This window comes from Melospiza melodia, chromosome 12, assembly GCF_035770615.1.
Source record: "Melospiza melodia melodia isolate bMelMel2 chromosome 12, bMelMel2.pri, whole genome shotgun sequence".
In the NCBI taxonomy this organism is placed as follows: Eukaryota; Metazoa; Chordata; class Aves; order Passeriformes; family Passerellidae; genus Melospiza; species Melospiza melodia.
The window spans coordinates 17,152,462-17,177,092 of record NC_086205.1 but is presented as its reverse complement, the minus strand read 5'-3'; the positions used below and the strand labels follow the sequence as shown (position 1 = coordinate 17,177,092).

Below are 24,631 nucleotides of genomic sequence, written 5' to 3'. Positions count from 1 at the left end.
AGGAAAACATGAACAAAAGCAAAACCAGCTTGAACTTCACATGGCAGAGGTGTGCAGCTTTACCACCTGTCTCCTCATCACTCTACCAATCAAACACAAACTACGTGGTCAAAACCAAATTCAGTTGTAATCATGCAAGTTTAAAAATTTGTCACAGGCATTGCTGCTGGAACACAAGTGAGCTGACTGTGTGTGAGCAGACACACTTGCTGCGTAGAGGAGATCCTCCTTGTGTCACAGGACTTTGTGGTTTTATGTGACCACCCTCCAAAAGTAAATAAATAAGCCCCAATTATTGCTGGCTCAATGGACAGGAAAGAATCCAGCGTAGCATACCGAAATCTTGTCAGGCTCCTGCCTTTCATGCCTCTGGTGAGGCTGTTTAATAAGCCATGGTTGTTACATAACCGTGGTCACGTTGTGTGTTGATGTTCCCATCCTGAGCCCCGCTCCCGCTGCATCCCTGCACGACTCCCCTTTGGGGAACCCTCACCCTGCTCCCTGCACTGACAGCAGCAGGCAGCTCACACGAAGACAGGCTGCAGGTGCAAAGGATTTCAGTTTCAGCAACCCCTACCCCAGCCAGGGGAGAGTCAGGTACTTTCTCACAGCTCCAAAAGCCACTGAATAAATCAGATCAGATGGTTTCTGTGCTGCCTTAAAAAAGAAGTGATTTCAGCGCAGTGAGCACTGTAGGCTGCAGTCAGGCTTCCTCCCAGCAACTCTCAGTGCTGGGACAGTAAATAAGTACAATTGTACTGGTCATCTACTAAGAGCTAGTGCTGGTCAAGCCAACATATGTCAAAATGATACCTAGCAAAACACTTAGCTCGTTCTTACCTAAATGAATTACCTATTTTGGAGAATGTAGAAGCTTGATTTAACTTGCTTTCCGTTAGAAAAGCACATCAAAGCTAGAGGAAATGAAAAGCTGCATTCTCAGGCACAGATGCCTGCATCATCCTCCTCAAGTCTGTCCCCTTCCTCCCTTTTATCTAATACCACAATAGTAAAGGCACTAATAGGCACTCTTTGATATGAGACACCTACATTTGAGTCCCTGAATGAATCTTAGCCTTAATTTTACTCACTGGTTAAATTTTAATGTTGAAGTACTTTGTATGAAATGGAAGAGCTCCCAGGAGGAGAGATTTAGAAGATACTCCTGCAGTCTGAGGTTTTCTGTGTGCTGGAGAAGTGGGGAGGTCTTGTCTTAAAGCTCTCTGAAGAGGTGCAGGGAGAGAACAACCCTGACCTTATCTCTTTTCCTTGGAAGATGACTTAGCTACAGGATAGAATTAGAATAGCACCTTTTCCTCCTTCTTAGGGATGCAAGCTATATTTCAACCATGCAAATAATTTTGGAACAGGAAAATCTCTTTCACTTATACTAAATAGCCTACCATGTAAAAAACCAACCAAATCTGCTTGTTATTAATAACTTATGACATTTTCAGAGTTTATCAGAATAGCACCCAAGATCCCCTGATGCTTCCTTGCATCCTTTCTATAGATGCAAACACTTGCACCAGAAGGCTGTAACAGCATAGCAAATACAGGGTAAACCCTTTCAGGTTCCTTTCTCTTGCTGACCTGACAGACACCTGGTCGGCTTTAACAACTGTCTTCATAATGCCAGCCATTCCTGAGTCACTGCCTACTTAGGGACAAGGTGGAGGGGAAATCTTGTGTTACACGACCTGGTTTTGCTGAACTTTGAGGCTCACACCCAAACTCAAAATTAAAACTCAAAGGGAGTGAAGCAGAGAGTTCTCAGCCATACACAAAACCACATTTCTCTTGTTCCTAACAGAGACTGAAAGCAGCAGAGCTCCTGTCTCTCCTCACTGCACAGATCCTCTTCTGCAGGAACATCCCTGCCCACACTCATTTAGGATACCCTGTAGCAAAAAAATGCCTCTTCCAGACACCCAAATATCAGAGAGCCTTTTGGAGACACAGGTCTCTCCTTCCCTGGTTTCTTCATTTCCTTGGGTCTCTTTCTACAGCAGAGAAGCTGCACTTTAAGGTATCTTTAGCAACCTGAACTAAACCCAGAAGCAGCCAGGGAGGTGCACAGCCAGTTCTCTCCTCTAACACAAGGAGGGCTGAGCAATGGGTGATTTGTCTCACACAGTACAGCCCTCTCTCCACCTGAACTGATCTCTCTTTGCATCCCCAAACCCCCCCAGGCTGGCCAGGCCAGGTCCAAAGGGTCCCAAAACCACCAGTCTCTCTCCAGTGCCTGCAAAGGAAGCAGCTCAAACACAAACAGGTGCACAGGTGACAACAGCTGCTGGAGTAGCTGCTTCCCACCAGGGAACCTCTTGTCTTATGTCTGGGCATAAAGTGAGGTGCTGGGATTTGCCATTCATACAGTAAGCAGCGTGGCTGGAGGCCTACAGACAAAATTTTAGGTGAAGACAACTTTTAACAAGGAACAAGGATTTACTCATCTTCCCCTCTCAGTGTGGAACTATTACTGAAAGAGAAAATTGTATCATCACAGGGAATTTTGCTGCTAGCCCAGAGGTAAAATGCTGCATGGGACTTTTAAGAGACCTACTTTTGGCATATCATATATTTTAACATCACTTCTTTCCATCTACAGAGCAATTCTATCAGTCTTCCAGCATTGCTAACCCTTATGCTGCAGCTTTTGTTGTGAAAACCTCAGTTTATAGAAAAAAACCTCAAAACCAGTAAGTCTCCTTGTCAATTAAGGATGCTGAGACATCCTGGTAAGTCAGAACAGAAAGACAATGAAATAGACTGAGAACTTTCCAGGTTTGCAATAAAGAGAACCACCCTTCCCAGCAGATATTATTGACAGTGCTTATTGGAGTACTAGGGGAGAAAAATACAATAAAACCCCACAACCTCTATACTTTTGTCTGTATTTCCCTCAATGGTACTGCTCCAGGCTATATTCAATAAGAGAAAGAATCAAACAGTAAAATAAAGGAAAAAAAATGCAGCACAGATAAGCAAAAACTCTGCTATGAGCATTTTTTTTCTATAATTCTTAGAATTTATCACAAAACAAACCTACTGTCTCACCTCAGCCTTTTAAAGCAAATGGGACTCAAATCCTCTTGCTTTTAAAGGTGCAATACTGCATAACACACTTGGGATAAACCTATTCCTCCCCCTCAGGCTCCTCCATGTGTACTTCCCTTCTGCTACAGAAGCAGCTTTCCCTTAGAAATGGAACTGAACTAACATGGACAAGACTTCAGCACCAACTTAGTGTCTCCCTAAACACAAAGTCAAGCACTTCAGAATGGATTTAGGAAAGATGTTCTTGCTGCCTTAATCCCAAACTACTGACTGAACAGAAGAGATTTCCATGCAGCTTCCATTCCCAGTGCAAGACCCATGCTACCAGGTTTCCCATGCAATATGCAAAAGCATATTTTTATCCCCACTTTATAAGCAATACTACCGTACTTCAGGTAAAGATTTTGCTCTAGCTGTTCATATACAGCTGTTGAGGGCTGGGGAGTACTGGAGAAAACTCGGTGGACTCTCTTCATGCAGACGCAGTAAGGTCAGTTCCTTCCAGTGTGGCAATTCTGGAGGATGCAAGGGAAGATCATGCTCAGGAAGCACCACAATGGGGAGATGAGAGTGCAGAACAGAACAACAACAAGGAGCAAGAGCTAAGCTGTAACTCTCCTAGTGTGCAGCATCTGTCAGACTGGGCACTTTACCTTCAGTGAAGACAGCTGTCACCTAACGCCCCTTCTTTGAGCAGTCACCCACTGACAACTCACTGAACATCCCCTGAAGGGCATCTTGCTTGGTCACCCTTTCCACAGGCCAAACTCACCACTTCTGCCTGCCCTGCTGTTAACTTTCTGAGCCCTCTGGCACAGCTGAGGCCAACTAAATCACAATCTGACTGCTAATCTTCCTGTCTCTACTTAAATGGTAATGTGATGCTGCCATTATTCACTTCTGCTGTCCTGCTGCTGAGCCTTAAAGTCATCTCAGTTCACCATGAGCTGCTGTGCTTCCAGCCTTATTATGCAGCTACACAGTGATCTTCATCCTCCCGGGGCTTGCCAAGGACATGATAGTTGCAGGGTGCTCACATGCACTTTGTTTATCTCCAGGGGCATGCTCACTGAGGGCCAGAGGATCATGGCTAAATCAGCCACTCTGCAGAGTCATGTCCCTCACCCTCAAGCTGCAGGCATTGCTGAAGACAGCTGCTGTGTGCTATGGGGAAAAGAGCAAGAGCACTGACAGAAATATTACTCTTTAAAGACCTTTTCATTTAGCTCTCCTGTTCAAGGTAAATAAGGAACTCACCCCTTAAATGGAAAATGGAGAACATAGAAGTAAAATAACTCACCTAAAGCAGAGAGGAGCTATGAGGTTATGCATCAATGCAGCATTTAGCAAAGACCCACTGAAGGCACCAACTCCTGATTATTTCCATCAAAAAGCAGCAGCACTAAACGCCGGGGGAGAACCCCTACTCTCTTATCATCACTGTAGGGTAGTTCAATTGCTCCAAACCCTGAAGCAGCAAAGAACAGGGCACAAAACTGACTTCCAGATGCAACTCCACTATGGAAGTCAGTCTGATATGGTCTCCTTTCTTTCAACTCTCAGAATGCCCCTTCTTACAGCAACACAATGACCTGAGGCTGCAGCAAGCCAGTCCCCACTTTGCCTTGGGCTGGGAATTATCAAAGAACTCAACCACACTCACAGAAGTCACCTCAGTCTGAAGTCTCCAAGTCAATGGCACAGAACTCAGAGGAGCCACTTTTCAATGAACTCTTCACAAAGATGAAGGGCTTAGTGACCTTTGAGGGATTTGAGCCACTGGCTCCAAGGATTCTTGCAATGCACAGCAATGCTCTTGGTTGGCAGGCAAGCCTCCACTTGAGGTTACTGGTGCAGAACTGCTTCTAAATCTACTTCAGAAGTTACTGTGCTGGGTGCCAGTGGTACTCAGTGTGGGTTATGGCATAAACTCTGAAGCTCATGGGGTTACTGCTCTCTGCACAACGAGCTGTCAAACAACAGATGACTCTGCAAGCTTGGATGGGAAGCAGCGATCTTCTATCCAGCAACCTGCAATAAGGTACAAGGAAGGCACCTACTGCAGAATTTCCACAGGAGACTTGCCCATTTGTTTGCTCTCTTTCACTGCAGCTCAGTGCCTGTGTCTGGTCTGAGCACAGCAAGGCTGTGAGAGATGCCAGCAGCAGGCTCCCAGAACAGTCCCTCTGGCACCTGCTAAGGACACCGGTCTGGTGAGGGAGAAAGCATTTCCAGCTCTCCTCTGAACCACCTCAGCATGCTGCTGACTCCCTTCTGTGCCTGTGCAACAGTTTTGCTGAGGATGTGACTGCAAACACGGGAAATGTAATACATCTCAGGAGTATATTTCACCTAAATGTTCTTCAAACATTTGTTTATTGCAATTAAACATTTTAGCCCGGAATTTACACATTCCATTATTCTTATTTTCCCCCATTCAGGCTGCAGCTGTCATAATGGGAGGCTGATTTATGACTCACCTAACCAGCACTCAAATCCTTAGTACACCAAGCCCAGCATGCAAGTCAGAGCATAAACTGCTCCTAATTTACTTAGATTAACTCCGCATTTTAAGTGCCACTGCAGAAACCGCAGTTTCCCTTCCCTAAAAAGAATGGGTTCCAGAATACTCGATAAGCCAAATTTTGCAAACACAAATTTTGTAGACAGAGAAGGGCACCAAAATCCCTCCTTCAGAAGTACAGCATTAATAAAGGCTTGTAATAAATCGGCATGAGAATCAGCAAGCTCCATGCAGATTACTATGGTGACAGGCACAGAACTCAGGGATGCAAAGCTGAGGGAGATAAATGTTGGGATTGTTTTCCCAGCCAGGAGCTGCCAAATTCTCCAGGGAGTTAAGATGAAGTAATTTGACTGTCTCAAATTAAATGCATCACTATCGACAGAAGTTTAATAGCTCAACTCACTACAATGATTCACTGAATCCACCCAAACTGAGAAGCTCAGGAATAACACCACTTGCAGCTGTGAAAGGAGCTACTGCCCTTGAAGACCCAGTGTTTCCTCTGGCCAAACACCCTGACCAGCTCTGCCACGCAGTGACTGTGGCTGTAAATGCTCAGCAGATGCTGCACATGGCTGGCTGTGGCCGCACCTGCAGCGAGTCACGCACGGAGCAGGTCGGAGCATCGTGAGCCACACGCGGGATCCTGGAGGACACTCCAACTGTATCAGGCAGGTGCAGAGGTGGGAAATTCTACTGCAAAGTGCTGAGCTCCCTCAGGAGTCACTCAGTGCACAGAAGTGCACAGGCAGAGGCAAGACATTTATTTCCCAGTGTCACAGCGTTTTCCATTTTCTGTCACTAAACTCAGCAAAATTGTTTGGAACTGAAGGACGTGTATTCCTTGAGGAAGCCTACAAGCAGGTGGCCAGGATGGCCTGGGTAATGCTGCCTGCAGCATTCTGAGTAACAGGGAGGGAGAGAGCAAAAGAACTGCAGAGCCAAGGGAAGTGAGCGACACAGGGGAGCATTTGTGTTTATCTGGATGTCTCTTCAGGTTATCTGCACACAGGTCCAGTCACGGTGGGTAACAACAGCTGCCCAAACATGAGGGAGCTCTGTAGCAAAGCCAGGCATTCAGCTCCACCATGCAAAGCTGTCATGAACCCCTTTAGTTCAGATGCAGCCATTTGGCTTAACACAGTGGCACATCACTGAGCCTGTGAGTAGGATGGAGAGATGGAAACAGACTTACCGACATCAAGATCTGCTCACAAGGTCCGTGGTTATGGGGGCATCAAACAGTCAATCCCACCTCCTTTCCCAATGATGCAGAACAAAGGCCATACCCAGCTTCAGTTTAACATTATTACAGGGACACTGTCACCCTCCAATTACAAAGCATTCATCTGGAGAAGAAGATGGCTCTGGGGCAACAGGGCTGCATGGTTCACTCGTGTATTTACTCATCTCAAGTGCAAATCTCCACCCAGGGCTAATAACTACAGAGAAACAAGTGGTGTTTCCAGAATGCATTACATGTAATAACGGGCTGTGCTGGCCTCTCTGTTTGAAGGACATGCTTCCAAAAATGACATTTCCCTAACTCAGGGGGATGATGGGCTCAAGCTGATGACAGCACCATCAGTGCAATTGCCTCCTGTCACCATCACTGAGTCACTAGAGCAGAATGGCACCTTGTAGGCAAAAAGAGCATCCACAGAAGTGATTTCCTTTCCTGGAGCCTGCCAGGAGGAATAGTAATTATCTCTCCAGCATGGAGCACAGCTGCCTGCCTGCACCCCTCCACGATGCCTGCTTTGCTCTAACCAAGATGAGCCCCTCCAGGGAAGTCTTATTTCTTACTTGTAGAGTAGGTGGAAATGATGTGATTGCACATCCATGGCATTTATGCAGACCCTCCCATATCCAGGAATCAGCTTTACAGGGTTGTTACTACAAGTCTGAGGTAAGGGGCAGAGAAATTAGTCATATAAAGCATTGAAAACTAGGGGTGCCACATGGAATCACTGCTACATCTCTGCAGATGGTCTTAGGACAGCCTATGGATGTTAGAAAGTAGTCACCCTGCAGCTCACCCACTCTCCAAGATTTGGATCCCATGTGACAGCCACCTCAGGTCAACGGCTCAAGGATAATGAGGTATGAAGTTGTGGATGAGTTTTCCCAGAAGGCAAACACCAAGCTAATGTACATGACACATGAGCTACCCACTCTGTACAAACACCAAGGACAAAACAGCCATCACAGCAATGTAGGGCCAAAGAGGAACCAAAAGATCACTGCAGGTGGAACAGTGGGACAAAAAGTGGATGAGAACTGATGGCCCACCTGCCACGAGGTATTTTGGCACAGAATTGCTGACTACTTCTGAGTAAAACTGTCTAGCTGAATGTTTTGCTGAAAAGTTCAGAATAAGAGTAGATAAAGCTATATACAAACTCCATCTCACTAACAGAAAAAAAAGAGAGGTCTGAAAAGATTGCAATTTTTCATTTTTTTCTTTGGACATCGTATTTTCTTTGGAAATGTAATGAAAAAAATGTTAACAGAGCCAGAGATTAAATCCAAAGTTTCATTTTAAGTACAATGAAATACTGCATTGAGTCTGAATCCTCTTCTCCCCAGAAACTTCTTTTCTTTGACCAGAGAACTAAAAAAACCTAATTCTTCATACAGTTCACTGCCACGTTTGTCTTTGCCTCCCCCAGGATGCGTTTTGTGTTGCTTTGTTGATCCAGTGTGTTTTAGCAGCAAACAAAATTTCAAAACATTTCCCTTTCAAGAGCAATTTTCTCCACCTGTATTGACTCCAGCTCTGATGATAAAACCAAAGCCAGGCAGGAACAAAAGGCATACAGAAGAGATGTAGTGCTGTTCCAGAATTTATGCAGGATAAGCTTTTTCAGGTAAAGGAATTCAAAAAATTAGAAATTTAATGCAAAATAAGTTGTAGCTACAGCTCCTAAGCTGTCATTTTCCAGCACAGTCAATGCCTTGGCTACTGAAGGTTAAAGCCTGCTCATAAGTATGGATAGCAGAGCATATAAAATGTATTATTTATTTTGAGGAACACCCTGCAATTATTCCTGACATATTGTGTAATTAGCCAAAATTACAGCATATTCACCGAGAGTGAAACAGAGGATAGCATAAATATTACAAGTGAGCCACAGCCACTGAGCACATTTCATCTGGGTGGAGATGTGTCTCAGGAACCAACCAAGCATGGCTCTCCCTGGCCCCCGGGCTGTGCCAGCTCCTGAGCCAACACCCACAAAGGGGAAACATGGGGAGTAAAATGCTGATTTTCCCCATGCCAGCAATGGGAGCTCAAGAGCTGCGTGAGGATTTAACAAATGGGAACACCCACACTGCAGAGCTTTCAGGATGACTGAGCCCAAAGCTCACAGCAGAGAAGAAGGGGTATATTCCCACATAGGTTATGCTAAGAGAGGTGGAAATGAGAGCTCAGAGGATGTCTGCAGAAGCTGCTTGCTTGGCTACCTCGAGCTGACAGGAGGAGAAACTGAAAAGCAGCAATGTCATCTTCGCCATGCTTGCAGCACCTCTTGGCCTGCAGCTTCCCAGAGAGAAGGTTTCCTACAGAGCAACATGTCAGACCCATCCTAAGGACTTGCTTGATGGATCAGAAATCCTGGGGAATCTTGTGGCAGTGCTCTGCCATGTGTACAGTTAGAAAGATTTTATTTTGTTCTCTTGACTCCAAAATGCAATATAAAACTTGGTCGCTTTATCAGATTTCTTCCTGGTTCCTACAGAAATGTGGTTTGGATATCAGGACATTCTACCCAGAATTTTCTCCATGGGAGGATACAAGAAACAAGTTTAAGAACATCCTTCCAAAGAATGCACATCTGGAATCAGTATAGGACTGAAGCTGGACTACTCAACAGTGAGGGTCCGTTTCAGCCCTGCTGCTGGGTGACCATGACATGGTGGCATCAGCACATTCTGTACTCCGAGTTTTTGAGAGACTCCACGATAGAGCCCCCATCTCTGCTCACCTTGAGGTGCCCCATGCAAGGCACCTCATCACTAACAGTGCTCACATGAGCAGGGCAGACACCATCCCTGCTGTTCGGGCCTGCCACAGTGCTGGGATTTATGCTGCTCTCAGATGTTAAATCTCTCCACTTCCCCCATCAATCCAGCAGGACTGAAATATTGCAGAAACACCAAGAAGTCCCTCACATGAGCAAAACATACTATGGAAACAACCACATAAAAATTCCACTCTGCTCTGAATACCTAGAATAGTAAAATCATTAAAATAGAAAATGGACAGAATATACTACCAACAAGCACTGAGAAGAAATCAATCACTCCAGATGCTATCAGTCTTGGGGAAGGTACCTGGTCCTATCAACATCAGCTCACAGAAGCACCCAATGTTGTCTTCTTATTGCAGGGGTCCCATACTGTTGTCTCCTTACCACAAAAGTTTCATACCTCCTTGGTGTTTCTCATGTGCAGCTCCTCAGAGCACTGACTCTTCTTCCCAAAGCAGCAACTAACTCCAGTTCCCCTCTCACCCAGCCACCCCACTCTTTTATAGCACTCTCTTTCTCATTGGTTACAGCTGTGGCCTGTTAAACCTTTGATAACTGGCCCAGCTGCAACTCCTTAGGGGTAAGATTACTTTCTACACTATCTTTATTTTCTTATATTCTATCCCCCTATAGCCCTGGATAATCACTGGATAACAACTCAGGGAAAAATCTGGGTCCCGGTGTCATTCTGCAAGCTTTAAATAGTGCTAAGTGATAACATCCTCTTTTGCTACAGTATTCCTCAAGCAATCTTACAGCATTTTCCAATGGGATGAGCACGTGAAAATCCTTTATTTAACAGGTAATGAGCCTGTGATGTGGAAAAAATTAAAGCTTGAATCAGTCGAGTTGTATTACAAGAATATTTTTTGCTCACTGCACTAGTGCAACTTAAGCATTTCTGAAGCAGTCTGGAAGCATTTTTGACTCCAAACAGTGCTGTTACTAAATTTTAACAAATCTTATACAACACCCAAATGCATAATGAAAATGTGCTGCTTGTGCCATTCTGAAATATTATACTTCAAAGAGTAAGATCATGCTAAAAATGGCCAAAATTCCACCATATGACTTGAAGTTCTTTCCTTTTGCTTTGTGAAAAAAGGAAATTTTTACCTTTTTTATTCTGCATAATGATTTTAATTTTCTATTAGAGCCAAAGGTTTCCTTCAAACTAATGAAAACGCTCCAGGTGTGAGAAAGTGATCATCCACTTTGTTCAATCTAAAGCTCTGTTTTAAATAACGATGATGTTTTATTGCTCATGTCTCAGCACAAACACCTCATTTTTGGTATCAAGCAGCTCTCAGGATTCCAGTGAGACAGGCAGGCTCACCTGCCACCCAACTGCCATCTCAGAAGAGAGCTGAAATCAGTGACCTCCCTCCCCAGGGATGCGTGTGCTGAGGATGACAGAGTGCAGATGGAGTGAAAACAGAAAATCTGCCTCTCCAACAGGTTTCTGAACAAAGCTCCTGCTCCCCCAGCTGCCCAGGAGTGCTCAGAAAGCTCTAAAACTTCACTTGGTGCTTGCTAAACATTCGAGAGCTGCTGTGGGGCTGTGGCTCTAAAATCTTAGAATTTTAATAGAAAGTAGAGTAGAAGAAGAAACAGGAAGGAAAATAGAAGAAGAAATGTTTATGGAAGCAAGGAGGGTAGGAGTGGCATGGAATGAAATTAAATGAAAGCCAAAAGAAATGTTTAGAAATGTTTCAGTACTGATGCTGTGTGCCTGCCAGCAGACAGAGCCCATACTGATGAGCAGCACACCTGACTGTGAAGGCCAGCAGAGAATTACTGGTTACACCCCACGCTCTGCCAGCCCTTTTAGCCCAGTAACAGACAATCCCTGCCAGAGTGTGATGCTGATCACCACAGAATGAGCGCAGGGATGGCTGCAGATCGATACCGGAGGCAGCCAGTGACTCACCCCAGCTCCAGTTACAGGAGCTGTGCCAGAAAACCACCAGCTACAGGGCAGGTGGATGGTCCAGGCCCCTCACCTGCCAGCATCTGATCCCTGCATCTCCTGCAGCCCACTGGCTCCCAAGACCCCAGGAAACCCTTCAGCAACTCAACCCTAAGATGGGTGCTGGAAGCCAAAACCAGCCGTCTTTTTGCTAATTTCTACTGCTTCTCAATGTTCTGGAAAATGTGGACTGGCTTTTTGCAGCCTGGCCTCATTTGCAGCAGACCCATCCACTTGACCTTTTGCAAACAGTTTTGCTTTGGGGGATGAATGAAATGTATTTATTTGGCAGCTGAGGAAACATGGGTGGCAACTGCTAAGCAAAGAAACTATCTGTGCAGCCAACAAGGGAGGAGACAGCCAACAATGCTATTCTAGATAAATATCAATTAAGTGAGCATGTTCTATTAACCCCAGGACCTCTCTTTTCTTCCTTCATTCCAATCCAAAATGCTTAAGTATCTCAAGAAAGGAACATTTGAGGGGGATTTTATCTTTATCATAACTGCAATCAGGTTTCAGCTGGAGAAGAGGCACAAGTAACAGAATTACATTGCCTCTCTGTGGTTATTTTGCCAGTTCACAGCATGAAGCTGTCCAGTGGATGTAACACATGCCCTTACCAGAGCAGGCTGCTGGAGGGAAGGTGAGACAGGAGTGCACAGAGCACTCCACAGATGCTGCTGTGGGATGTGAGAGAATGTGGAATGTGAGAGGATGTGGGATGCTCTCCACCACTGCAGTGGCTGTACCTAGCCCTGGATCTTCACCCTCATGTACAGCCCCCTCCATGAGAGGCAACCAGCCATTTTCTGACATCTATCACTGAAGGTGCACACTCCAAACAAGAACTATTGTGCTGAAAAGGTCCCAGAAAGAAAGATGGGGAACACAGGCAGGTGACAGCTGACCTGCTCCTCTCCTTTTACCACAGCTGCCCATCTTCTGGCCAGTGAAGTGCCAGAGGTCCACAGCTGAGGGTTCCTCTTCAGGAACACAGCAGGGCCAGCCAAGCACCCTTGGAAATCGAGTTTGTTTTTGTGCTTGGTAAAACTGAAGGAGGAGGGGTCATCGATGCAAGTCAGATGGGATTGCACAAAATTCCACCTCCCACACAAAACTTCAGGTACAACAGGTGCACATGCTGCCAAGACAAGAGGAGCAGCTACTGCTACCTCCCCCTTGCTATTGAGCACAGGAGCTCAACAGTCTTAGAGCTCTGCCTAGAGCTGCAGAAGCCCACGCAGCATCTCCTCAGTGGGTACCCCTGCACAGAGGAACAGTCAGCTCCTCATGACAAACCCAAAGCCACAGAGCAGATGCAGCAACACAGCTGCACAGACCCCTTCTGTGATGCTGCTGCTTCCAGCATTAACCTTCATCTCCTGGTGCAGCGCACTCCACAGGGAAAGGGCAGAGAGCAGAAATGCCCAGAGGTGCTGCATAGAGCCTCATCATACCAACAACCAGCCACAGCTCCTCCCAGAAGACTGGAATGGCTCAGGACTCAGGTCATCACCCTGCCTCCAGGTTTGTGGCCTTGTGTCTCTGTCACCTTTAGCCAGGGCATTCTGGAATTAACACAGGACAGAAAAGGTGTGTGACAAGTGCCAGCTTGCATCCAGGTGCATTTTCTCAGCAGACACATAAGATCCATCAGAGTGTCAGAAAGCCTCATTTCAGTGCTGGGAACGAGCACAGTTACTTGTCTGAGCTGCAGCGTGGGGGCTGGAAAAGCCAAAATGAGTGGTCTGCCTGAACAGTGAATCCCACAGTCGTGTTCCACGGCTCTCAAGAAAGATGCCTTCTGCTTTACCATTTTAGAAATGTGTTGTAGCTGCTATTTTCAGAGGTACTGTTAAGAAGCTGTAGCCCTACAGCCCTGTGACCATGCTGCACAAACTCAGTCTCCGCACTGACTCCCTCAAAGAACAAAACCCCAGTTCCTGCAAGCTGGAAGAGAGGCACCCATGAGTGCATCCATGGTTCTCCTACAGCTTCTAAGAGAGATGCAAATTAAAACCAGCCTCTGGAAAGGCTGAGTTATTTCAGGATTCTGCTACATGTCAGAAGAGGGTGAAGACAAAATAGGTGTAGTAGCTTACTCCATGCTCAGAAAGGATAATACATTAACATGAAGAATCTTGTGTTAGCTGGGGAATAGAGATGAGCCACGTATTAAACAGGAGAACAGAGTACAAAAGGGCTGCTCCCCAACAGACTGCAGCAAGTACAGCCCAGGCACAGAGAAGATTACTTCAGTACAGGTCACTTCTCAAAACAGGTCATTTCCAAGATCAAGACACAATAATAATGCAGTCATGGCAATGACATTATGACAGAACATACAGAAACATATCTGCATTCAATGATTAGTCTTTATTTAAAAATTAGTTCTTTGGAGCTGCTTTCTCTGACCTGTTCTTGTCTATGTTCTTGGTCACCTTCTGCCAAGCCATGGAGCTTGCAAATATGAAAGGGATATCAATCTCTTACATGTTTTGCTTGATAAAATTCTTCCTTTGATTTTAATAACAAATCACAGCTTGGTTTCAACTGTGCAGGAGCAGAAAAATCTCAGAAGCAATATGCACATGACTGTTCAGAAGGATAGATCAAATGAGACAAATGGGGATGAAACAAACACCTACCTGGCCACTGTGGTTCATGGTAGTCCTTTTTGGGGAGGGGAAGGAAGGAAAGCAGATAAGCCCAACTGCATTTGCACTTGCTCCCCACCACAGTGAGACTCGTGATTATGTTTGTCTCTCAAACAGCCTCATCAGCTCCCATGGCAGCTCTGCTCTCCTCACTGCCCAAGTCAAGCTGATGATTGTTCTGGTTAACAGGTAATTTATCTGTTAAAATATGAAGTAACTGGTCTACTGGAATCATTCTAAATTTGTGTTGAATTCAGCAAAGCAAGTAAGGAAGAAAGAAAACCTTGTCTCCATGTTGGTATTTTTTTGGAACTCAAGCTTTTGGGTTTATATTTCAAATTAACATTTCATTAAGAATAATACCTGAAAGTTAAAGAAGGAATCATATCAGAATCTTCTAAATGAAATTGCACCATTATCCCCCCCCCCAAATTAAAAACCCAACAGTTGTATCAGTCAACGATAAATTGATTTATATGGATCTTTTATGGTGAAGGGAAATAATCACTCACAAACCACTTTTTGCCCTGACTCTCCCATTTGGCCGGTGACGGAAGAATCAATCATTTGTATTGATCTAATGGTGAGCCTCTGCTGGCTAACAATTTCCACTGCTCTCACAAGCACAGCTACCCCTGAGGCCATGGGGACAGAAGATATCCATCCCTCTCACAGCCTGGATAACTTCCACGGATTTTCTTGGCATCAAGCATACTCAGTCCAGAACTAGTCCGAAGCGGCTTAGTGACTGACATGCTCACCCATAAGCTGTGCTGGGAAGCAGGCTGGCAGCTGAGTTTTCCATGCTCTGGAGAAAGCCAGGAACCTGCAGCTCTCCCCCAGACTTTAGGCACTGAGAGCTCAGAGTTGCTATCTGACACGGAGCACAGCCATGCACCATGACACCACCACATCTGCAAGTGACAAATGTGTGTGATACCACCCCCGGGCATCAGCTGGGTAAAATGAAACCCATCAGCCGAGCTGTCACCAGCAGCAGGGAGCCTCTTCCTCCCTCCTGGTTATGTTGGCATTCATTAGCATGGGTGGTGCAGAAGGAGCTGACAGCACTGCCCCACCAAGGAGGATGCATGCCCTCAGGGTTGTGCCCTTCCCCTTGGTGTTATCCAGGCTCATGTCTGCCTGGAGACTTGCCATCCATGCCCTCATCTCAGCTAGCACTTCTAGGAGCTCTTGCTGTCCAGGTGATGTCACATTTCCAGCCATTTCCATTCCTGTCAGCCACTTCTTTTATAGAGAACACAGCACCAAATTCTGCAGAGGAGCAGGCAGAAGAATGTGATGGATCCCCTTGCTTGGGCACACACCCAGACATGCATGGACACACAGAGAAGGGCTGGGATCCAGGTGGAATTCTCTCCTGCAGGGACCAGCTATGCCCTGGGTAATGCAGCCAGCATTCAGACAGTAGCAACAAAGTGGACAAATCCCACAGGTTGGGGAGGTATTACAGCTGTTCTGAGATGCACTACTCCACAAAAGCAGGCAAGGACTATGAGCTAAAAAGGTGGTTTTTACCCTGAGCTTCAATCATCATTTTCACCCTGCATGAAATCAGAAAGGACTTTAGGATTTAAGTCGGGGAATTTAACAGCTTGCAGATGACAGACTTCTCAAATGCTTTAAATGAATCTCTGAATGAACAAAGTCCTTCTATGTCCTTCAACTAAAGTTGCCCTTATATTTTACTTATACTGCTGCAAAAATATCTACATCCATACATTTTAAGTTCCAAATCACTATTTATTATTCAAAATGAGAAATACAGCAAATGGAAAACATGGTTTAAGTTACTGCTTTTTTCCTATATGCAAGCCATTTCCTTCACTTTGGAAGAAGTCTTTATATATCCTTAAGGAAAAGTATCTTCCCCTGAAAGAGTACAAAATATGTACCAGACAGGGAAAAAAGGGAATTAAAAAAACACTTTTTTTTTTTTTTTTCCCTGGGGTGAAAAACCTGTTTGAGAATGAGCTCTGCATTCTGAGCTGGTAACTCACCTATAAAAGCAACATCTGAGAGGACTGAGACAATGCTACACAGCGCGTGGCATCACCTGACCCAAACCAATCAAACATGATTTCCCCAAATAATAACACCCTTTCAGTGGGCTTCACTTGGATGAAATTTCTAGCAATCCCCACAGATATTGTGCCTGATGCTCTAGCCTGTTTCCCTTGGTGCAAGGCTGCCAAACTGCTCAGCTTTGCTGTTCAGCGGCCATGGCATGATGGAAGGCCACCTCTGGGGTGAGCTCTGCCTGACAAGATGGCTGGTGAAGCAACAGTGACAGCTTTCACAAACAAGCTGAACCCACCAGCCCAGGCTTTTCAGACTGCTATAAAACAGGCTGAAGGAGGGACACGCTTGGATGCTTTAATTCAGACACAAAGGGGATGAAAGTACTTGGTTCAACTCTTTGTTGGCAGGGAAGTCATTTGGAGAGAGCTCCTTGTCTCATCTCCTGCACTCAACTCTTGGATCCATCAGTCCCTGAGGAAGAATCCACCTCTTGAACCTACACTGACAAGCCATGCCATACAATAATTTCTTTCGAATCCTCTATCAAGTCACTATGGTTCAGAGCAAAATATATAATTTATAGATGCACAATTGCAGCAAATGACCTGTATTAACTCACAATAATGGGATTAAACCCATGTGTCCAAATGTTCAGTTTAGTCCACAACATTCAGTGTCCTTATTTGGCCTATCTTAAACTAGTAAGTCATCTTGGAGCAAAACACATCCAAGAGCTCTAAAAGAACACAGTGTGCATGTGAGACAGCTGCCTTTGCCCATTGAAAAGACAGACAAAATTAGTTCTCATTTTACAACACAGTCCCTATTGGAACCAACAAATGAGATGTTTCTGCAGTCTGTTTTCCCCAGGAGCAGATAGCTCTGATTACACAAGATATCCCTGCATGGATCTGGTTCCTCATAGCTTGCCAAAACCTCTGACTACTCATGTCCAGTATGCGAGACTCAGCTGCTCCAGGGTGCAAATTCTCCCTTCCCATACAAGAGCAGGAGTATGCCACTCTCACTTCACACAGGCTGCAAAGTGGAGCACAAGGCGCCAACCAGTGCCAAGTAACTCTGCTCACCCACGTCTTTACTGAATATTTTAGTTACAGCACTGTTTGCATATTAAAACATGTATTAAACAGCTTACTTAATCAATGTAAGCTCACACAGTTACTTTACAGAAGAAAGGAGCAAAGGGAACATGAACCTCCACCAGAGTTGTATCTGTGTAATGTGCAAGCTGCAGCTCCACCACTGCTGCATTCTGAGCTCAGTGGCAGCAGGGCCCAAAGTGTGACTTGCTGGTCCCAGCATTGGGAATTAGGTCTCTGTGTCAGGTAACTGCTCCATAGCTGGAGTTGGTCTCATCTTCTGTAACATGGGAGGAATCCTCTCCATTTGGTAGAGCTTGTTGAGTGCTATAGATTAAAACCACTCTGTAAATTCGAAGTATTTTGACAGTTACTCCCCATAGTCACAGGACAAGGTCATGTTTAAAAAGGTAAGGAGAGATCCCCTGGCACTGTATCATCACCAAATACAACTGTACCTCTTGAACAGGGGTGTTCCTCTCATTCCCTTCAGTGACTTGCAAACTACTGAACCAGCATATCATTAAGTACACATAATCACTGGGGTTGTGGGTCACTGCACAATGTATGCACATTTCTTCAAACCACTTTCAATTCATTTGCATGTCATTTTCTGTGCAGAACCTGTATTCTGAAATGAGCAAGTTATCTGGGGGCACAGTACACTCCCCTGAATAAACAATGGCAGCAGCAGACTCTCTGTAGCATGGTGCCTCCTGAGCGCCCCAGACCAGGAATACAACGTATCACTGAAATGAATCCCTAGTTAAAAGATAGATGCAGGGAACTAAAGAAGACCCAGTCCATAGCCTAGGAAACCACACTTCATATTTTTTTTTTTCATAGCAACTTAATTCCTCTAGTTGTTTGATTTTATAAGATGAATACAGTACTGGTTACAAGCGATTGACTGACAGCTCTGAAGATTGAGCAGCTCTATTTTTACAACACTGAGTAGTGCTGATCCTCCTTCTAAGTCAATAAAAAGATTTCCTAAAATCACTCTTGCCTGTAAGGTATCAGAAAAGTTCCCCAGCATGAAAGGCCATGAAAGCTGAGGGAATTCTTAAAATCCATTGATTATTCACAGGCATTTACTGAGTCCAAGGAAGCAGAATTGGACCTGTGTAGCTGGGAGCACTGGGGTAGGACCAATAAAAAGCCTTCCCAACCACATCCTGCTGGAAGTCACTAAAACTTTCATGAGACAAAGCATCTTGAAATCTAGCTAACAGATCTACACTTCCCAGCCCTTTCAATCCTTAGAAGACTGCACTTAATAGCAGATTAAGATGGAGAAAAAAGAGGAATATAAAAAATTACATCAGTAAGACTCCCAGTTCCCATTCTTGATCCTGCAAAGAGTGATTCCCGAGACAAAATGCCAACATTTTTTGGGCAAAAGCCGTGTTCTGGTCTTGGCTCCCAGATTAACTAATATATAGGATAGTCCAGCAAACCACCACTCATCACAACTTGAGTAGGAAAAAATGATAGCCAACTTTTCCCCTTTGAGTCATGCTATATTTTAAGTATTTTACAGCCTCTTGTGATACCTGCTTTAAAGCAGACCATTAAAGAAATGGGTTTGCACAGCCTAACCCATGCATTGAGTCTTCAAACATTCCTGTAACTAAGTATGGTCCCTGCCTCACAGCCTGTGAATCTGGAGCACTGACAGCAATCCATGGTAAATATTCTTTCCCCTTTGTTTGACAACAGTGCTGACAGAAGTGGCCTTCTATGGTGAGAGGCTTTGTCCCATTTCCTTCCCTTGCTCAGATGAGTCCAGGTCATGTACATCAGTCTATAGGCAAGAACAGCAGCCTTAGCTACCTCCAACGCCTTGGTGGAGAGTCATTACCAACAGACCTCAGCTGTGGAGAACGGGATTCATGAAGAAACTGATAAATAAACATAATACTAATGTTTATGGAAAACATAGGAGGGTTACACAGGTTAATGGTACATCCTGAATGGCTAAGTGAATGAGTATCCCCCTTTTTTAACCATTATACTGAAGAATATCTGAGAAAACTACATCTTCACCACATCCTCTCAAACCAATCTCTGCTTTCTTACCTTTATGGTGACTTATAGCAGTAAAGAAAATAAAGCAAGACATAAATCATAATTCCACTCAGAAATTATGGAGGGCCTATTCTTGTCAGGTGCTGAGTTCTCACGCCTACCAAGGACAACTGAGAGCCCAAAGCAAGGCTCAGAACTGAAACTGTGGGTGGTGGGACTTCATCGTGGGAATGTGAGCACTAGGGTGTACACTAGGGTGAAGTTCTTCACAAGGAACCAAGACTGAGCACACACAAGGATAAAAGTATAAAAAGAAACAAGACTAAAAGGACTAGCCTAAAGAGTATTTCTAGGTCCTCACAAACTCCATATCAGGTGTAACCGTCGTGCAGCTGCCATCAAGAAAGCTTTCGAAGCTAATGAAATTCCCTGTACAACCCAGCTCTTGAAGTAGCACTTGATGGATTTAGTAATCAAATGGCCACAATTTTAACTGATCCTCAGTTTATCGATTTCCTTGTCTCCATGCAGAAAATGAGAGACTATTTAAAAAACTTATCTACGAGGAAGTGGAAAAATACAATTCTGGGTGAAGCTTCGACAGACGAAACCGCTGGGCCACTCTTGCCCTCTGTGCTCACACTTCGGACAGTCGTGAAGGGACGCTGGCAGCAGGTCACAGCCCACCCATCCCATCAGAGCAGGGGAGGAGATGTACCAGGACCCAGGCCAAAGTTCAGCTCGGAGCAAGCCTCGTCCCAGGCGGTGCCGGAGCGCCCCGGGGCAGCCATCCCCGCCAAGCGGCTTCCCACGGCCCCGGCCCGCCGTACTCACCCGGTCTCCTCCTCACCGGCCTTTTCCTGCCGCTGCAGAAGCGCACTTTGCTGAAGACCCCCAGGACATGCCTCTCGCAGAGGGAACGCCCGTCCTTGCTGGGGCTGGAGCGGCGCTTGGAGGCGGACACCCGGTCGCTGTTGGACTCCCTCGCTTGCCGCTTCTGCCGGATCAGCGAGCTGGCGATAGCCGCTGCCATCGCCGCTCATGGGCCCCCGGCGCCGCTCCGCTCCGGGGTGCGCCGCCCGGGCGCGCTGGGGCCGAGCCGCCGCCGCGCCCCGCGGGGACCGGGCACGGGAACGACCCGCGGAACGCGCTGCAGCCCCGAGTCCCGGCGCCGGGGAGGGCTCAGCCGGCCAGGCGGAGCAGGGCGCCCGGGCTAACAACCATGGCTGGACGCCGGAGCCCGCCGCCCATGGGTCTGTCCCCGGGGAGCGCAAATCCCGGCGCGGGCGGCCGTCGGCGAGACCCCCGGCCGGGCTGGTAGCGCCGCGTAGATCCGGGAGCGGCCGCCCCGCTGGCGAAGGTCCGCTGTGTCCAAAGGAGAGGGGGGCGCGGAGGATCCGCGGGTCCCTGCGGCGCGGTGCCGCTCCGCTCCGCCCGGGCGCAGGCGGCGGCGCTTCCTCCCTCCGGCCGCCCTCCGGCGAGGGGCTGTGGGATGAGTCAGAGACCCCTCGGGCCGCGGGCAGCCCCGGCCCCGGCGCGGTGGCTCCGAGGCGCTGCGCGGCAGGGCGCGCACATGGACGCGGCTCCGCGGCCGGGCTCAGGGAGAGCCGCGCTGCATTTCTGTTCGCACTCCTCCTCTTTCTCCTCTCCCCCCCTACCCACTCTGCTCTCAGAGAGGGCGGGAGGGGAAGGAAAAAGCAGCCACGGGAAAAAGCAGCAGGCCAACAAACAAATTAAAAAGAAGGCGAAAAAATTAAATTCTTAAAAAAAAAAAAAAAAAAAAAAAAAAAAAAAAAAAAGAAGCACCCGGCCGCGAGTGCGGGCTCACATCGCCGCAGCTCGGCGCCCCGGGCTCACAGCGCCATGGCTGGCGCAGCTTCTCCTGCCCTGCTCGCCGCCTCTGCCCCGGCACCGGCTCTCCCCGACGGCAGCAACCCACATCGTCCGGCCGACCGGGCGGCCGCCGAGCACTCGGCACCGGGGCGGCCCCGGGCCCGGCTGCCGCGGCGGGGACGGCGGCGGGAGGAGCGATGCAAGGCGGGGAGGAGGTGGAGGAGGAGAAGGGCGGGGGGGTGCGGCTGCCACTGCTGCTGCTGCTGCTCCGTGCGGGGCTCAGGATGCTCCGCGGTGCCGCCCGACGGCGGCGGGGCGAGGAGGAGCCGAGCCGCGCCCGCTTCCCGCCTGCATCCTCCTGCCCGAGCCGGGAGGGGGAAGGCGAGGAGAGGAGGGGGAGGAGAGGGGAGGGAGGGGCCGGGGAAGCCCCCCCGGACGCCCACGCTGCGCAGGGCTGTTGCCAAGGCGGTGGGGAGCCCCGCAGCCCCGCCGGGCGGCCGGGCAGGAGCCGGGCTCCGGGCTCCGAGAGAATTGCAGCTGCTCCCGCTCGCCCTCTTCTACGCAATCCTACGTGATCGAGGTTTGGATGAGAAATATCGCGCAGGCAAAGCGAGGCGATTGCAGCTCCGCGGCGGCTCTGCCCCTCCGCCCGGGCAGACCCGCCGCCCCCGCCGGCAGCCGGGCTTCCCCGGGGCCGCAGCCCCCCGGCGGAGCCGCCTGCCACTCGCGCAGCCACCCCGGCTGCCTCCCTGCCCGCTGCTCTCGACGCCCGAGCGCCCAGCCTCGGCAGCCGAGCGTGTCCGTGGCTCTCCCTGCCTCTCTGTGGAAGCAGAGAGAAGGGATAACCCCGGCATCCCGAGGGCCGCCCTGCCCGGGCCCGGTGCCTCGGTTGAGGAGCGTGCGGGCGGCTCCAGCGGCGGTGGGCACTGCCGGGCTGCCCCCGCCGCAGCGATCCCACCGCACACCGCCATCAGCAGCTGCTGGGCTGGCTCCCGCACATCTCCAGCCACAAAACCGCACCGAAAAAAACTGAAGGTGGAGATAACATCTCTGGTTATCCAGAGAAGTAACTGCTGCTGCACAAGGACGGTGCTCTCCGGATTTCAGGTTCAAGTAACAGCGATGGCAGCTGCCAGGTTACTGAGGTGACGAGCAAGACCCCTAGGGGAGCGCACAGGGTGGAGGGAGAGGGGATCTCGGCTGGGAAGAGAGAAAGGACACTGCTACACTTTGGCGAGTAACAATGGCAGGACAGGATTAAGCCAGCTCTGAAGGTGTACGGGTGATGCATGTTCGCAGCTGACAAGAGCATTTTGGACCAGTGGGTAACACACCCTAGGAATTACCAGATTTAGCAAAATAATCTTTTTAACTACTTCACTTCTAAGTTCTAAACATTTTCTGAATTCTTCACCTCTAGACTTCAGCTCTAAATTATGTTAATGTACTGGGAGGAAAAGAACTGAAACAACCACTCACTATGTCCATAATGATTAACTAAACTCTGGCATTATCTGGCATTACTTCCTGATTTTTACTCTTAGTCTCTATGCATACCAAACCGAGGTGGAATCAGGTTCTCCAGGCTGTTGATCTCTTTTTAACTACTGCCAACTTCTTTTGAGCAGATTTCACCATCCCAATCAATAAAGATTTTTCTTCCCTTTCCTGTAGCTAAAATGCTTCAGATTTTAATTTTCTCTATCGGATTATTTCACTAGACATCAAAGAATTATTGCAGTACAAGGTACAGGCATGGCCTAAAGAAAGCTGTTTGCAATCAGAGAATCACTATCTGAAATGCCAGTGAATTATCCAAAGCTTCATCTTCAAAGGATGTGAGCATATCTTCATATCTTCTCAAGAAAGAGATTTCCCATCTATATATAAAGATACTTTTTTTGCCTGTAGTCTTCAAGTTTGGTGAAAAAATGCCAGTTTATCCACCCCACATTAGATAAGTTCCAGTTATTTTGATGTGCAACTAATTTGTTTTGTTGTGTAGCTGTAAACTCAGAACGGCAGCTCTGCACTTAAAAATGATCCTAATCAGTGATAAAGTCGGTCACAGTATTTTTTTCCCGGATGATTTGTGGACCTGAAAAGAGAGTTGCTGCAACTCTTAGGAAGAAAGGCTTCTCCCAGGTCTTTCCTACTTCTACAGTGACTGAATAAAATTAAGCCAAAGCTTGTGAAACTGAATGTAGTGTTGCATTTGCCAACATGCAGGTCTGCCTTTATCTCCAGATGGCCAGAGAGTCCACAGGGCTTGGTTCTGAGCACAGGCACAGTGCCATGAGCTCTGGTGACATTACTGACATGTACATCTGCACACGTCAAATCATGCCCCAGCTTCACAAGAGTTTCTGAAGAGCCCAAGCTTTTACAAACACCAAGGAAACCCAGAGTGCTCTTGAGCTGGAGAATGGAAGGCCAGTCTCATCATGCTCCTGCACTGTCATTCTCACCAGTGAAACATTACCTCTGATGGGCTGCCAGGAGAAACAGAAAAGCCTTCATGTGCTTTCATCTCTAACAGTGAAGGTTCTCTCCTTCAACTTCCATTTGGGTAAAGAGGGCTCAAAACATCTTCCATTTTAATCTGTATCAGCTACTCCTCTTTGAGGGTTGTGCAGCCTACACTGTTCCAAACCAACTAGCCCCTGTGAGATTCACAGGCTGCCTTTGTCCTTACTACCAATGGAAGCTGAATTGTTTGAGCAAACTGGGCCAATATGGCATTTTTCCTTAAGGAACATAATTTTAAAACATGTTTTTATATAAAATAATATCTATATTATATAGTTATTATGGCAATTTTTCTGGCATGCCCCTTCTCTCTGGGCTTCCTCCTCACTTCAGTGCCAGTCTGCAAAGCTGCACAGTGCATCCTATGAAAAACAGAATGCAAGAGTAGCACCAATTCATGAAATAACAAGACAGACTGTTTTGATGACATTGGAGAGATATGCCAGTGCTCCCCCTGCAGTTTGTGGAGAAAGACCCCATCTGGCACAGAGGAACAGGCAGAGGGTCAGACTCACTGTGCTCACTAAATATCCCCACCCCAGACATACAAGAGCCTCTGCATGACCAATATTAACATTTCAAGACACTACCATTTTTGAGGTTTCACCCTCTTGATAAATAAACTCTTCTGTCCTTAGTGCTGAGGTTTAAAATGAAGGCCTGGCTGAATGTCAGGGCTTTGGTGACTTGAGCAGAGAAGAGATCTAGAATTGCATTCCCTTACCTTCCTAAACAGAATGATCTATCTAGGTCAAAACGGAGGTTATTGGCATCTTTCCTTAGTGAAGTGCAATAATTCCCGCAGGGTTGCTAACAGAATATCCTGTTTATTTTTCATAGAGCCT

The 24,631-nt window shown here is 47.2% G+C and overlaps 1 protein-coding gene across 4 annotated transcripts in view; it reads right to left on the bottom strand.

Moving 5' to 3' along the window:
• Positions 1–24,631, bottom strand: part of FGF12 (fibroblast growth factor 12) — a 218,921-nt gene that overhangs the window by 77,752 nt on the left and 116,538 nt on the right. Inside the window, exon 1 of one of the 4 annotated variants that reach the window (XM_063167015.1) lies at positions 20,259–20,499. The exons of 2 other annotated variants lie outside the window; for them this stretch is intronic. In XM_063167015.1, coding sequence (XP_063023085.1) covers positions 20,259–20,457 — 199 coding nt within the window. In that variant the 5' untranslated portion in view covers positions 20,458–20,499. Of the gene's footprint in view, positions 1–20,258; positions 20,500–24,631 lie in introns of those variants that run through there. One more of the 4 variants, XM_063167019.1, reaches the window with a different exon arrangement.